Genomic DNA, 12,970 nt, shown 5'->3' on the forward strand with positions numbered 1-12,970 from the left:
GAAAACATTATTCGTCAATCATGGCCAGCTCATACAAAGTGGGCTGAAGCCAGCCAGGTAGGCAACGCGACTATGGCGAGGAGGTACAGTGTATGTAGCAGAATCTTCCAGGGAATAGACATCCTGGAAATGAAAAAAGGCCCATCTTCAGACATACCTAACTTACAACGCCATTCGAGTTTGCTCATGACTGATAGAATGCATTGGACTCGTTCACCAACTGAGCAGATACATCGGGAATATTCTGCTCGAGCGACGCCATGAGCTCGATCTGTTCCTGTTGGCTCAGCGTGCGCTCCCGCCAGGGAGGCACCGGGAATGGCTCATTGAAATATTGAGAGTACTGGTCGCCGATGGCGGCCGTCCAATTCATGGGATCACAGGTGGCGTCCACGTATGCCAGATGGCTCGCAGTCGTCGAGGCAAGTGAGAAATGAGGATCCCAGCCTTGAAGGCCCGGCACAACCGAAGGTATCGTGTTATAAGGGGTGTTGGGATCAATGGAGAATCCCGGATACACGGCGGCCGGCGCACTGTATGTCTGGGGTGAATACTGAGTTGTTACACCTGGAGCTGCAGACGAGGTTTGCATCCCGAACTCAGGAGCTATTGGCGACACTTGCGTGGATTTGAAATGATCATGAACCATGGCCGGAGGCGTGGTCGCTTTCGAAAATGGAGCTGGATCGGCGGATGGCCCCCTTGAAAAGACACCAGTCGAGGAATTATCACCAACTGACGGGTTGGCCCGGTGCTTTTGTGAATAATAGGAGGCAGTCGTAGAACTTGAAGGGCTTGACATTGGTGGTGGGGTCATGAGGCCCATTGATGAGGTCGGGGTCGGATGGTTGGAAGGCGAGTGTACAACAAACGACTCTTCGGTGTTATAGGCCTTGAGACAGGCGGTGACAAGACGTTTGTAGAGAAGCAAGGCCGACTCGACGCCTGGCCACCTCTCGGCCGCAAAGACAATCACCTCAAGCGCGGTTTCCAGATGACCTTGGACTTCCTCCATCGGGTGCTCCTTTCGGATCTCCGGGTATGAAAGAGTCCACAAGACAGTATTCAAAGCCATGAAAAGGGATTGGGTGAAGATCCATGTCATGTCAACAGAGCTGGTGACCATCTGTTCCCGGTGCATGGCAACATTGAAGACGGCCGCATCATAGCATATTTTTGCAGCGTTGACGGATGGTTCAGGCACTTGGGGGGATGGCCGATACATGAGAATCACAATTGTGTTTCTCCTGCCCTGGAACCTATTTGCCGCGAACGAGTCAGCCAAAGAATACTATGTAGTGTCTACTTGGAATCCATACCATTGTGCGTTCAGCCCGCTGCCATCGTCATGTTTGGGGCATGATGCCACCCAGTGGTCGATTTTAGCCAACATTTGGGCGAACCACGGATCTTGATCATCGGCTGGGGTGTCGCGCTTGTTGAGGTAAAGCACCCGCCGAGCTTCCATCTGCAGCAGCCGCATCTTGAAAAAGTGGACTGCGATACACTTGGGTATGATCGGCTTGGCTCCTGGGACAATTCCCTCGGCTGTGATATGGCGGTCGTCTACCAACTCGAAGAATTTCACGTCAATATGATCGTGGCTGACACTGTTGCTGTTTGGGCGACCAAGGCTATGGGAGAGCCCTAATTCCATTGACGACACGATCCAGAATAGCCTTCGGCGCATGTCGATCTCCAAGGGATTCAAAGGTTCGCCACTTCTGGACTTGGTGATAGTAGCTTCTTCGGTAAAGCCCAATTCCTGGCACAGTTTCACGGCCGTTCCTGTGACCCAGTACGATGCTGTCCGGGTGGGTGTCAGTATGGAATACTGTGCAATCAGCACAAGGCATTGTAAGGCCTTCAGGTCCATTAGTTTCAAGGTCGGCTCCAAGAAAGGCAAGGCAGCCAGATAGTAACTGTCGGCTAAGCCGGCATATTGCGGGCTAAGCTTTTGCATACTGATGGCAATGACCATCCGCAGTTGAAAATTCTGGCAAGGATCATTGGATCCGTTGAAGACATCTTCCACATCTTGCCGAAATGTCGGCTCATGTAGAGTTGGAAGCAAGGCTTGTGCTGTATAGAGCTAATCAGTCTCAAGCACCTGAACAAGGAGCTGGCTGTATCCCAGGTCCTGGAAGACCCACGTACCTTTCGCGATGAACAAATCGATCAACTTGTATGTCAAATTCTGCGGAGGCAGATTGGGTTGAGGGATCGAGCTGATCATAGGGTATACCTTCGAGGTCGGTTTCGAATCTTCCTGTGCAAAGGCCGCCTTGATCTCTTGGGCCGTGAAGTCGGGCACAACGTCTTTGATACTCTTTGAATCAGTGTTCTGTTTGGCCATTTCCATGACCAAACGGGTGATGGCAATCCCGCTGGAGGCCCCAAGATACCGCGGCTCGTCATTTTCTCGGAAACGGATGCGACCTGCGCCCCGGACCATCAATTCGGCATCAGCAGAATGCTGAACCTGTTTCTCCGCCGCTGCGAGTTCCCTCTCTAATTTCCGCGCCTTCTCTCGGAGGGACACAATATAGGTCCGCGGGATGGTGGTGTCCCGAGTGGAGTCATAGTATACGCACTTGGCATCGCTTCGCACGCAGGGCGCACATCGAGGGATCCCCGGGTCGCATTTGGATTTCCGCTGGAAAGAGTACGCGTCAGTTGATGGGGTTACGAGTGGTGTGGTGGCTCCACGGTACCTGTCTACACCTCGTGCAGGCCGTGAGGGTGTGCGCGATGCGGCCATCTGGCAGTTCGAGGGTGTACGATTCGCCTGGAGATTGCTGCCCGGCGAACCCAGGTGAGGTGCCCGATCGTGACTGGATCATTGCTCTAGTGCTCGCCCGATCCAGCGACGTTGCGCAACAAAGCCCAGTCGCATGGGCCGGATAAATACTTCTTCAAAGGGTCCAGAAGACACGCGATCGAGTATAGCGGGGGCCGCCGACATGATCCTTCAGGCTCAGTTGGGGCCAGACATGTGCCGAAACGGCGGTCGGATAACGGACGGCAAACGAGGCAGGGGTGCAAGGGGAAAAGGGTACAAATGCCGCGGTGGGAGATGCCCAAAAAGGTCCTCGCGATTCTTGAGCTTCAAGAGCCGACCGTGTACAGTCAGAAACCCAGAAAGTCAGGGCTCCAGCCAGCCGGCCTCGGTCCAGATCTGGATCGACGGAGAATGGGGCTGTGGAAGCGATGGCCCACGGTTGGGTCGAGCGGGTAAGATAACGGCGAGAAGGGAGCTGAAAAGGAGGCAAAACAGGTTGAAATTAGGCGAAGAGGGAAGAAAGAGAAGAAGGGAAAAAGGCAGAATGGGAAGAATGAATGACTGCGATCCGGGGCCAGCAAACGGCAATGACGGAGGGCTGAAAGTGCCTAATGCCCCTCTTCAGGTCGATCGCGGCACATCATCCATTCCTCCACTTTGCTCACATTCTCTCCCGCCATAACACCAACACGCAAGACACATCCACATCCAATCCTCGTTCTCCTCAATCTTCGAGAATTCACTTCCTCCATCGGGTACGGCCGAGCCTCTCTCGGGATTTTCATGCAATCGCTAAAACGCCCCCAGGTTCATGCAGGTCCTCCTTGGGCGCCGACGAAGGATCCATCCGTGAGTGTATAAATATATTAAAACCCGTCTTACGTATGTGACTGCTCTGCAGCCCTCGGGTCTGCCTGCCCGGCCAGAATTGCCATGCTCCCCGGCTGCCTCCATGGCTGGGTCCCCGTGCAGGGGCTTTTCCTATCAATGCGAACCCTCGCTGACACGACCAGTGTAGAGAATGAGCAGCCATGCCCGCTACTGCCACGACGTTCCTGGATAACCCGCTACTTAAAGTCAGCCGCCCGGTCGCCGCCTGCTCGCGATGTCGCACGGCGAAGATCAAATGTGACGGCAAGCTCCCCGCATGCTCCGCCTGCGAACGCGTCGGGAAAGCCGGCAGCTGCTCCGGGGCCAGTGATGAGTTCGCCAAAGGCAAAGAGAGGAGCTATGTGGCTTCGCTGGAGGGCTACTGTGAGAAATTGGAGAAGAGGATCACCCGACTCCGGGCCCGCCAGGACTCGCTCACGGCAGACGGCAGCAGTACCATTGCCCGGGAGGTGTCCATCACCTCCACTGCACCGGTTGGTCCGCCGGGCCCAGCCCACCGCAGAGAGGCCTCCGATATTGATGATCTAGTGGGGGATTTTGGCTTCCTGTTGGTACACTCCTCGATGCTCGTAGAACGTTGGCTAAGATATACAAATCCTCAGGTCAGTCAATGCGACCTCGCGCGACTTTCACGGCATCACTTCAAGCACCTCCTTCGCCAACCTGCTCCTCTCCGTCGCTGTTGTGGAGATGCCCCTGCCACCACCCTCGTCAGACTCGCTTCCTGCGCGGCATGAAGCCATGCCTCTGCTGCAGCACTACTTTGACAATATCTTTATCCAGCTGCCCTTCTTCATCGAGACAAACTTTTGGACGTCGGTGGATGCAGTGTATCAGTCGCAAGGCCGTTTCGCCAAACCATTTGACCAATGGATGCTGCGCATGGTTCTCGCCATTGCGTCGGCCTCGGTATCATATCGTAATAATGATGAGAGCCACAAACGAGCGTTAGCTTTAGTGTCAGAGGCTCTAAGATACTCCGAGGACGTTCTTCGCCCAGGTTCTATTTCGGGGATCCAGTCAATCCTGCTTCTCGCTCAGTACTCCCTGGTTGACCCAGGGCACTTTCGGAGCTGGTATCTTGTTGGAATGGCCGTGAGGGTCATGGTGGACTTGGGTCTGCACCAGGATCCTCCCGCTGAGGTGCTATCCAACTCAGACCGGCTGGACATTCGCCGCCGCGTGTTCCATTGTATTTATAGTCTCGACAGGTCGGTTTCTTTTTGACCTGGTTACGATCCAGATACTGACTCATACTTAGAGGAATGAGTGCCGCCTTGGGACGTACCTTTTCATTCTCGGATGCCTCGGTGAATGTCGAGTTGATGTCAGCCAGCACAGAGGGCCGTTCCCCAGCTGACGAAAGCCCTTTCTTCTTGCGAAGCCCAGTACCGGCATTACACATTGTGAAAATCAGACAAATTCTATCGAACGGATACCAAGAAATGTATTGCAGTGGGCGCGATCCGTCCCCACAGCCTTTGGTGATGACATGGACTCTGTGCTCTCGGGTGAGAGACTGGTACCACCAGCGACCCAAGAACGCGCCCGGCCACTTTTCCCTCCTGTATAGACTCGAACTGCTATACACCATGATCATCCTCTTGTCGCCTTCTCATCGATATCCTATCCTGTGCGATTACAACAAGGCTCTCCTATTCGACCGATCCATGGACTACATCAGCCAGATCCACCAGGTACTGGAGAACCCCAGCATTCTACCATTCATGACATTCCTCGACATCCAACGCGTATACCAGGTGGGCCAAAAGTTCGTCGAGGTCCTGTCTGAAAACTTTGATCTCTTGCTGAGCCCCGTTGTGCCCCGTCCTCCCTCGGTGCCAGCCGGTACGCCCGACCCGCCGATGTTGGGCGAGGAGGACCGTATCAACTGCCGTCCTCGCGCAATCCGCTGTCTGGCGTATGTGCGCGACCTGATGAAATACAGCGCCCGGAAGTGGGACCTGTCATATCTGCTGGAGAAGTTCGAGCAGTCGTCTGCTCCGTTGGAGGAGCGGTTGGTCCAAAATTCCGTAGGGTATCTGCCTGGCCAGAGGATCTACGCGCAGGCGCCGTCGTCGGGGTTGCCGCCGGCCGGCAATGGGTACTCGGCGTATCACTTGGGATAGTTAGACTGTAAGAGCTGTGGTTTTGTTAGTTTTGTTACGACCGATATGCCTCTGTCAAATACCCCGGGTTGTTGAATATGATAAGTCAATGTTTTCTACCGCTCTGAGACACATCAGTTTGTTAGGAGTGATCGATCCATTTTTCCAAAAAGTGAGGGACTGGACTCGTGCTGATGATCGCCCGTTGCTGTTGCAACGTTTTGATCAATAATTCTTCGATAATAACAAAGTAACTATCACTTGGGGCAACAAAATAATTGCAGCAGGGAGTCCCTGCAGTAGTGCAGAAATATATATCTCGATAGTCCCTCGTGTGACTGTCGATCAACAAACTATGGACTCTCAAGCCTCTCAAGGGGCTCGCTGTAGGGCTTGACTGGCAAAGGCCTGGAGTTAAACCCTAGAACCACGACTTGGGCGTCAATATCTGGCACGCCCTCGTGGCCAGAACAGGCGCAACCTTATTATCCAGAGCTAAGAGCTATAGCCACCTTTTTCCCCTCTCAGCGGACTCCTATACGAACGGGGTCCGTCGGACTTGATGCTCGCAAGCTAGTGAACCTTGGGCTATACAGGGATGCAAATCATAAAAAGCGGTATGTACTTCCTCTAATCAACCGCGGCACCGCACAAAGGGGTCTATGTACTCTCCGTCCCGTCCCTGATAACAAAAAGATACCACTAGTAGTTAAGCGCGCCAGGGGTAAAGAAAAACGCCAGTCACGCCATTTACAGCGCCATTCCCGTGGTCTCGGCCGTCAGCCAAGCTAACTCACTCCTGCCCGTGTTGGGGGCAACGATGGGGACACAGCTGGAAAAGCCAAAATCCTCCGGGCTGTCGGGGTACCCATCGATGGGGCCATATCGGTGTTTAATTGTGCTAAATACTAGCGCGAGCAGCGGGACAGCTAAGTAATTATGTACCCTACTTTTGTTTGATTGGAATGGTCCGTCTGCCTGGTGCCGAGATGATCCATGTGCGTGGTGGTACTTCTGCCGGTAGTTAATACGTACGGAGACTTAACCAAATAACTGGGGGAAGGATCTAAAGGGGCGCCACGATCGTGCGCCCAGTCCTGTGGGCGCTGCCACACGGCTCGGCAGATGGATAACTAGATACACCCGGTTAGGGAACAGGAGGGGCGACATATCTTTTATGTTGAAGATGTGTCTGTTGTGAGTTTACGGATCGAGCCGAGTTCCTGAGTTTTGATCTCGCTCGTCTACCCACAATAAATCTCGCAAGGTAGTCCGGATCAGGGCCGACCCTCCCTTCCAGAGCCAGGGCCAGATGCATCGGCCGCAGATGATGCGGTGGCGCCTAAGCTTTGCGGTGGATAAGCAAGATCGAAGAGGACCCCCATCACCACCGTATGGAGTGAATGGCTTCAGCAGGGCCGCTGAGGGTGGTACCCATAAAAGGGGACCAGCTTGCTAAGGGGTCCCAGCGTGGGCCAATCGGGGACCTATGTGTGGCTGGCTTTTGGGTAGGGACCACTTCTCCCCGTGGAGTGGAGTGGAATCGTGGCAACAAACCCTGGCGAACTTAACCAGGCTGGGCATATGGGGTTAGTAGCTCCGGGCTGATTGGCGGTAATGTTCCTTGGTTCGAGCTTGTACTATTTGGCGTCGAACCTAACCCTTCGGCATTTCAAATAATGAAAGTACATCAATCCTGATGCTGAGATCTTGGCCCCATTTTCGGTGTTTTTTTTCCCGCTCAGGAACCAAATTACAAGAGCCTATGTATTGCATGCAAACATAGTACATGCTGGGAGGAGAAGGATCCCGTTCTCCGCTCCGCCCCTGCTTACCTTGTTTTTCTCCGAGACCCTGTTTGTTTGTTTTTTTTTTCTTCCTGCGCCATGACGATCAGAGTGATCTGCCTTGAGCCCTGGGCCGGATCTGGCACCCTATCGAGCCCACCCGGACTTGCTCGGGAAAGCTCTGGCTAACCAGAAGACAGCTTCGACGATAGTCAGGAACTCTCGTCTCCATAGTAGATTTGGGATGCAGATCATAATTTGGACGTGAACCCATCACAGTGAAGACAGCTAACACGGCTATCTCCGGATAAACAAATCATTTTCCATCGAATGAGAGTGCTAGATTGTCCCGAGATTGACTTTTCGACGGGTTTGGTGATGTTGTGGTTTTCCTGTTGTATAGCCCTAAACAACATCATCCAACACGTAGATAGAGCAACATGACGCAGTACAACGCCACGGATGCAGCACCGTTTATCCTGTTGTCTCGAGATCGTTACGTCGTGCATGATTATTACGCTTGACGGGATGGAGATTGTCCCACTCCTCACTGGGCCCTGACGGCGTTAGTCAATAGTTACTTACGATACGAAGTTGACCCGCCCTGCTAGTAACGCAATGGACAAAATCTTGCAGGTGGACAAGACTAAATGGAGCCTGCTGCTCGGTCAGCCCTGGGCGGGCTGTCCATATAAAACCTATTCCCTCGCTCTTGTTTCCTTTTTATTTCTTCTGCCATCTATCCCACACACAGTCACTCTTTTGATCAAACTATTGTCACTCCTTAACTTTCTATATAACCTTATTCACAATGAAGGCCTCTTTCTTCGCCGCCATGGCCGCCATGGCCACTTCGGTCATTGCCGCCCCTGCCGGCCTGCCCAGCCTTGGCTCCATTGGCTCCATCACCAAGGACCTGAACCTGAACAGCATCACCAAGAACCTGCAGATTGGTGACATCACCAAGGAGCTCAACCTGAACAAGCTGCCCGTCATCAGCAGCCTCCAGGACCTGACCGATGCCGCCGAGCAGAAGAAGAACGGCGGCCTGCCCACCGGTCCCACCGGCCACCTCCTCCAGGACCTGGGCCCTGAGCTCAACAACATCCTGATCGTGACCGGCCCCAAGGTCGGCTCCCTCCTGATCCAGCTCAGCCCCGAGGTGACCGCTCTCCTCACCAGCCTGGGTCTCCCCGGCCTCGGTGCCCCTCTGGGTGCCGTCGTTGCCTCCGCCAGCTCTCTGGGCGGTGTTGTCGCCGGCCTGGGCCCCCACGTCGACGGCCTGGTTACCGTCGTCGGTACTGATGTCGGTGCTCTGCTGATCGGTCTGTCCCCCGAGCTTGCCGGTCTCCTCTCTGGCCTTGGTCTCCCCGGCGTTGGTGTCCCCGTCGGCACTGTCGTTGCTACTCTCGGCACCAACCTGAAGCGTGACGGTGCCGGCAACGGCCGTATCCTCGGTGGCCTCGCCCCCCAGGTTAAGGACACCCTCCTGATTGTCGGCCCTGACTCCAAGCACCTCCTCGTCGAGCTCTCCCCCGAGGTCGCCGCCCTGGTCTCCGGTCTTGGCCTGGCCTCCGTCGGTGTTCCCCTCGGCTCCGTTGTTGCCACCGCTGGCAACGGTGTCGGCAAGCTCGTCGATGACCTCGCCACCCCCGTTGAGCACCTCCTCCAGGTCACCGACACCGACGGCAGCCAGCTCCTCGTCAAGCTGTCCCCCGAGGTCGCTGCCCTGGTTGCTGGCCTGGGCCTCCCTGCCCCTGGCGTCTCGGTTGGCGCTGTCGTCGCCACCGTTGGCGAGAACCTGTAAAGGGTGAGTGTGCACTTGTCTGTTGCTCATGATCTACTCTTACTGATTCTTGTCTGGCTAGGCCAACTCCATGATGATATCGCGGCCCACCGACTTCGGGTCGAGTCGTCGTGATGGCTCGACCCCGTGAAACCACTGCTCTATTCGATTTCTGCGGTGGAACAGCGGGACGATGGGCCATCGGGATACCATGTTACATTATTATGGAGGCGTTATTTTTTTCTACATTCTTGGACATTTATCATTAACTTCTTCCTTATTGATCAATGTTACGACCTACATAATGTAATCACCTACCTCTCTTCACCCTTTCCCCAATCCGTAGATGGCGCAATAGGGTTTGGCAGACTAGTGGTTCCCTCCACTTTTCATCAGGTTTGCGCCACCAATCACTGGCCCGCGTCGCACGTTATCTCCGTCTTTCCGCCACCCCTTGTGTGTGCCTTCCCTTTTTGCCTTCTTGCCTCGCACCTTCCCTCCATCCGTCAGGTCCAATTCTTTTTCTTCTCCTTCGCTCTCTGGTTTTCTCTCTCCCTCTTTCTCTTTCTCCCTCTATCTCTCTCCCTCACTCTCTTTTACATCTCTTTTTCCGTCTCTCCCTCCTTCCTCACTCCGATGTGTACTTCGTGAGCCCTGTCCCTCGTCCTCGCTTTCGAGTGCATGCTTGATTCTTCCCCTCTCGGTCTCTCATTCAGCCCGAACTATGCCCTCATGTCCGACGGCAACACATTCGACAGTCCTTTCAGGCTGTCCCCACGTTCCACAGCGGGGCACTTCGCCGAACACACGATCACAGCCTGTCTAATTGGCATCGCTTGGTACAATGCCGTGGAACTTATCGTCCTCTGCTTTGCCACGTTCAAGCGGTATGGCGGGTGCTACTTCTGGTGCCTGCTCATCTCCTCCATCAGCATCATTCCCTTTGCGCTGGGATACCTCTTGATCATCTACAATATCTTTGACAACCTATTCCCCGTGGCGATGGAGCTGATCGCGTGGTGTGGGATGGTCACAGGCCAGTCGCTTGTCCTGTGGTCGCGACTACATCTCGTCGTGCACAACCAAGCCGTCCTCCGATACACTCTTGCCATGATCATCACCTGCGCCATCATCTTCCACATCCCTGCCGCCGTCTTGGAGCTCGGCTCTCACTCCAATAAATCCTATCTGTTCAGCAAAGCGTTCAGCATCTTCGAGCGCATCCAGCTTGTGGGGTTTTCTCTGCAAGAAGTCATTTTGTCCGCCATATATTCCTGGGAGGCAGTCCGTCTGCTCAACCTCCGCCCCCGAGGCCACTACAAGGGCACGTTGATCCAGCTGCTGGTGGTCAACATGATCATGGTCTGCATGGACGCCGCCATCATCGGCGTGCAATACTCCGGTCTTTTCGATATCCATGTCACCCTTAAAGCCATGTGCTATAGCATCAAACTCAAACTCGAATATGCCGTCTTGGGCAAGTTGGTCGTCTTCGCTGAGATGTCCGGCAGCAATTCGGCGCCTACCGACCTGTCGGATTTTGTGGACCTGTCATACCACCATCATAACCCACGCTCTCCCGAGGACGATGATAGCCGCACGAGAAGTGCTGGCGAGAGTCCTGATCGCCATGTGCACATCTCCTCGAAGGGTTCCTCGGTAACCCCGCTGCGTTTTAGCTCCTGTATGGAGGAAGAGACCAGACGGAACGAGATGTAATTACTCCCCTAATAGATAATGAATTATGCAGATAGAGATAGACGTCTATTACATGCCAATAATGAACTATATACACGAATGATTTCCTTCGAATGAGCGGTTTCTCCTCCTCTCGGATCCTGCCGTGATAGAGAAGTCCAGAGGCACGATAAGTATCTGGCAACACCCATCCGAACAAAACATGAATCCTGCCACCACTACATTTCTACTACATTTCCACAAAAATGCTCAACCGAACCCCTCTCACAACCCCCCAACTCACCGCCGCAGCCATGGCAGCCCTAAACCTCCAACAAACCGCCCAAGACACGCACTCCAAACGCCCCTTGGCCGCCCTCCTTCTAGCACCAGACAACTCCACCATCTTATTATCGGCCCTATCCATCTCGCACGTCCGGCATGCCGAAAGTGAACTCGCCCGTAACGCCGCCGACAATTTCGTCTTCGACTACCTGGCCCGCTGCCCCATGGTCTCAACCTGGGAGCCGTGCGCCATGTGCGCGGGGACCATCTACTGGGCACATATTGGGCGCCTGGTGTACCTCAGACGGAGGTCGAGGTTGTTGGGCCGGCGGAGGAGTGAGAGGGGAGGATTGTGCCGGATAGTAGGAGGCATTGGGGGAGGGGGAAGGTGTGATGGAGATGTATATTCTTGGAGAGTGCCGTTCTCTCCGGGTTGCTGGTGTGGATAGCTCTGGTGGGTAGCTCGGAGCAGCTGCATCCCGGTGGAACTACTGTAATTGAGCTTAACAGATGAGATAAGGAGATGTTGATTCCTCTATCAAGCCTAGCGACTCAAATTGAAACGATGAGTGTTATTTGTGCTATAGACTGTAATGGACGAATTCAACAAGGTATCCTTGGTGAACTACATACGCTCAGATACACCATATCGCCACTAGTAGACCGACCCAGCGATAATTTGAAATTATGGGACTTGGGGCTAGCCGTCCGCGCCACACACGGAGTACACCAGCACAGATTCATAGCTCTTTCCCAACCCAGGCCCTTTACTCGGACATCCTCCGCAACCCGATTTGTCAATTAGCACTACTGGCACCGCCTCCCGCCACACTCTGATTGCACAGACAGTGTTTTCCTCGTGGCTATGCAAATCAGGTGACCGGCGATCGACCCGCTGCGTGGACCAACTAGTTCGTCTGGAAAATGCGGTGGACCACCGCACTATTGCCTGACCAGCGTATCATTCTGTGAGCTGCTTCTATGGTTGATCTCGAGTGGATGCGACTAGGGCTATTCCTTTGACGTCAATCTGATGCAGCGAGCTGGGACGGACAACAGGCCCCACCGTATGATGATGGGGCGCGTGTGCCAAGATCGATCTGGCAAGCTCCGTCGATCAGGGATCGCCCCAGTCCCGAGTTTGTTGTGAGGAGTTCTCCGTCTTCTCCGTTCGACTAGTTCGTTGCACGCGAGTTGGGCAACATTCTTGCGATGTTTCTCGAACCATTGGGACGATCCCCGCTGGCGGGCATCGCATTTCCAGTGATCGCGTCAATTCTTGTTTTTGGTCGTGCCGAGATCCTGCTTCAAACTAACAAGGTACAAGGTGACCTGACAAGGTATACGGTGCCACGACACCATGACGTCAACCGATCATCCAAGCTGGGAAGTTCTCAGGAAAGAGATTGTTGTTGTAACTATAGTCTGGCGTGACTAAGGGTGCAACAGCAACACTGCTTCCGGAAGGGATTCACTGACTGACCATGGTGCTCGTCATCCCTTCCCTGCTCTTTTTATTACTTCTCCCTGTCCCCCCTCGCCCTTCCCCCTGTCTCCAGATTTTCCCACCTGACATACCTTCCTTCATTCCAGTGATACCCCCCTTCCTTATTTCAAACCCCCCTAATTTCAACCTCCCTGTCGGTACACACTC

The 12,970-nt window shown here is 54.2% G+C and overlaps 5 protein-coding genes across 5 annotated transcripts; 4 read left to right on the plus strand and 1 right to left on the minus strand.

The window, feature by feature from the left end:
• Positions 1 to 184: 184 nt before the first annotated feature.
• Positions 185 to 2,843, minus strand: N7474_006691 (uncharacterized protein; the record flags this gene model as incomplete). The annotated part of the gene is made up of 4 exons (XM_057198101.1): positions 185 to 1,259; positions 1,320 to 2,082; positions 2,158 to 2,656; positions 2,715 to 2,843. 4 exons carry the CDS (start codon positions 2,841 to 2,843, stop codon positions 185 to 187), a joined length of 2,466 nt encoding a protein of 821 aa, XP_057051541.1.
• Positions 2,844 to 3,813: 970 nt separating this feature from the next.
• Positions 3,814 to 5,802, plus strand: N7474_006692 (Zn(II)2Cys6 transcription factor; the record flags this gene model as incomplete). The annotated part of the gene is made up of 3 exons (XM_057198102.1): positions 3,814 to 4,220; positions 4,276 to 4,884; positions 4,935 to 5,802. 3 exons carry the CDS (start codon positions 3,814 to 3,816, stop codon positions 5,800 to 5,802), a joined length of 1,884 nt encoding a protein of 627 aa, XP_057051542.1.
• A 2,577-nt stretch (positions 5,803 to 8,379) lies between these two features.
• On the plus strand, positions 8,380 to 9,375 carry N7474_006693 (uncharacterized protein; the record flags this gene model as incomplete). The annotated part of the gene is made up of 1 exon (XM_057198103.1): positions 8,380 to 9,375. The coding sequence occupies one exon, from the start codon at positions 8,380 to 8,382 to the stop codon at positions 9,373 to 9,375; it is 996 nt and encodes a 331-aa protein (XP_057051543.1).
• A 711-nt stretch (positions 9,376 to 10,086) lies between these two features.
• Positions 10,087 to 11,073, plus strand: N7474_006694 (uncharacterized protein; the record flags this gene model as incomplete). The annotated part of the gene is made up of 1 exon (XM_057198104.1): positions 10,087 to 11,073. The coding sequence occupies one exon, from the start codon at positions 10,087 to 10,089 to the stop codon at positions 11,071 to 11,073; it is 987 nt and encodes a 328-aa protein (XP_057051544.1).
• Positions 11,074 to 11,297: 224 nt separating this feature from the next.
• Positions 11,298 to 11,830, plus strand: N7474_006695 (cytidine deaminase-like protein; the record flags this gene model as incomplete). The annotated part of the gene is made up of 2 exons (XM_057198105.1): positions 11,298 to 11,611; positions 11,827 to 11,830. The coding sequence occupies 2 exons, from the start codon at positions 11,298 to 11,300 to the stop codon at positions 11,828 to 11,830; spliced, it is 318 nt and encodes a 105-aa protein (XP_057051545.1).
• Positions 11,831 to 12,970: the final 1,140 nt, after the last annotated feature.

This window comes from Penicillium riverlandense (assembly GCF_028828495.1).
Source record: "Penicillium riverlandense strain IBT 135883 chromosome Unknown utg000006l_segment0_segment0, whole genome shotgun sequence".
NCBI classification, from domain to species: domain Eukaryota; kingdom Fungi; phylum Ascomycota; class Eurotiomycetes; order Eurotiales; family Aspergillaceae; genus Penicillium; species Penicillium riverlandense.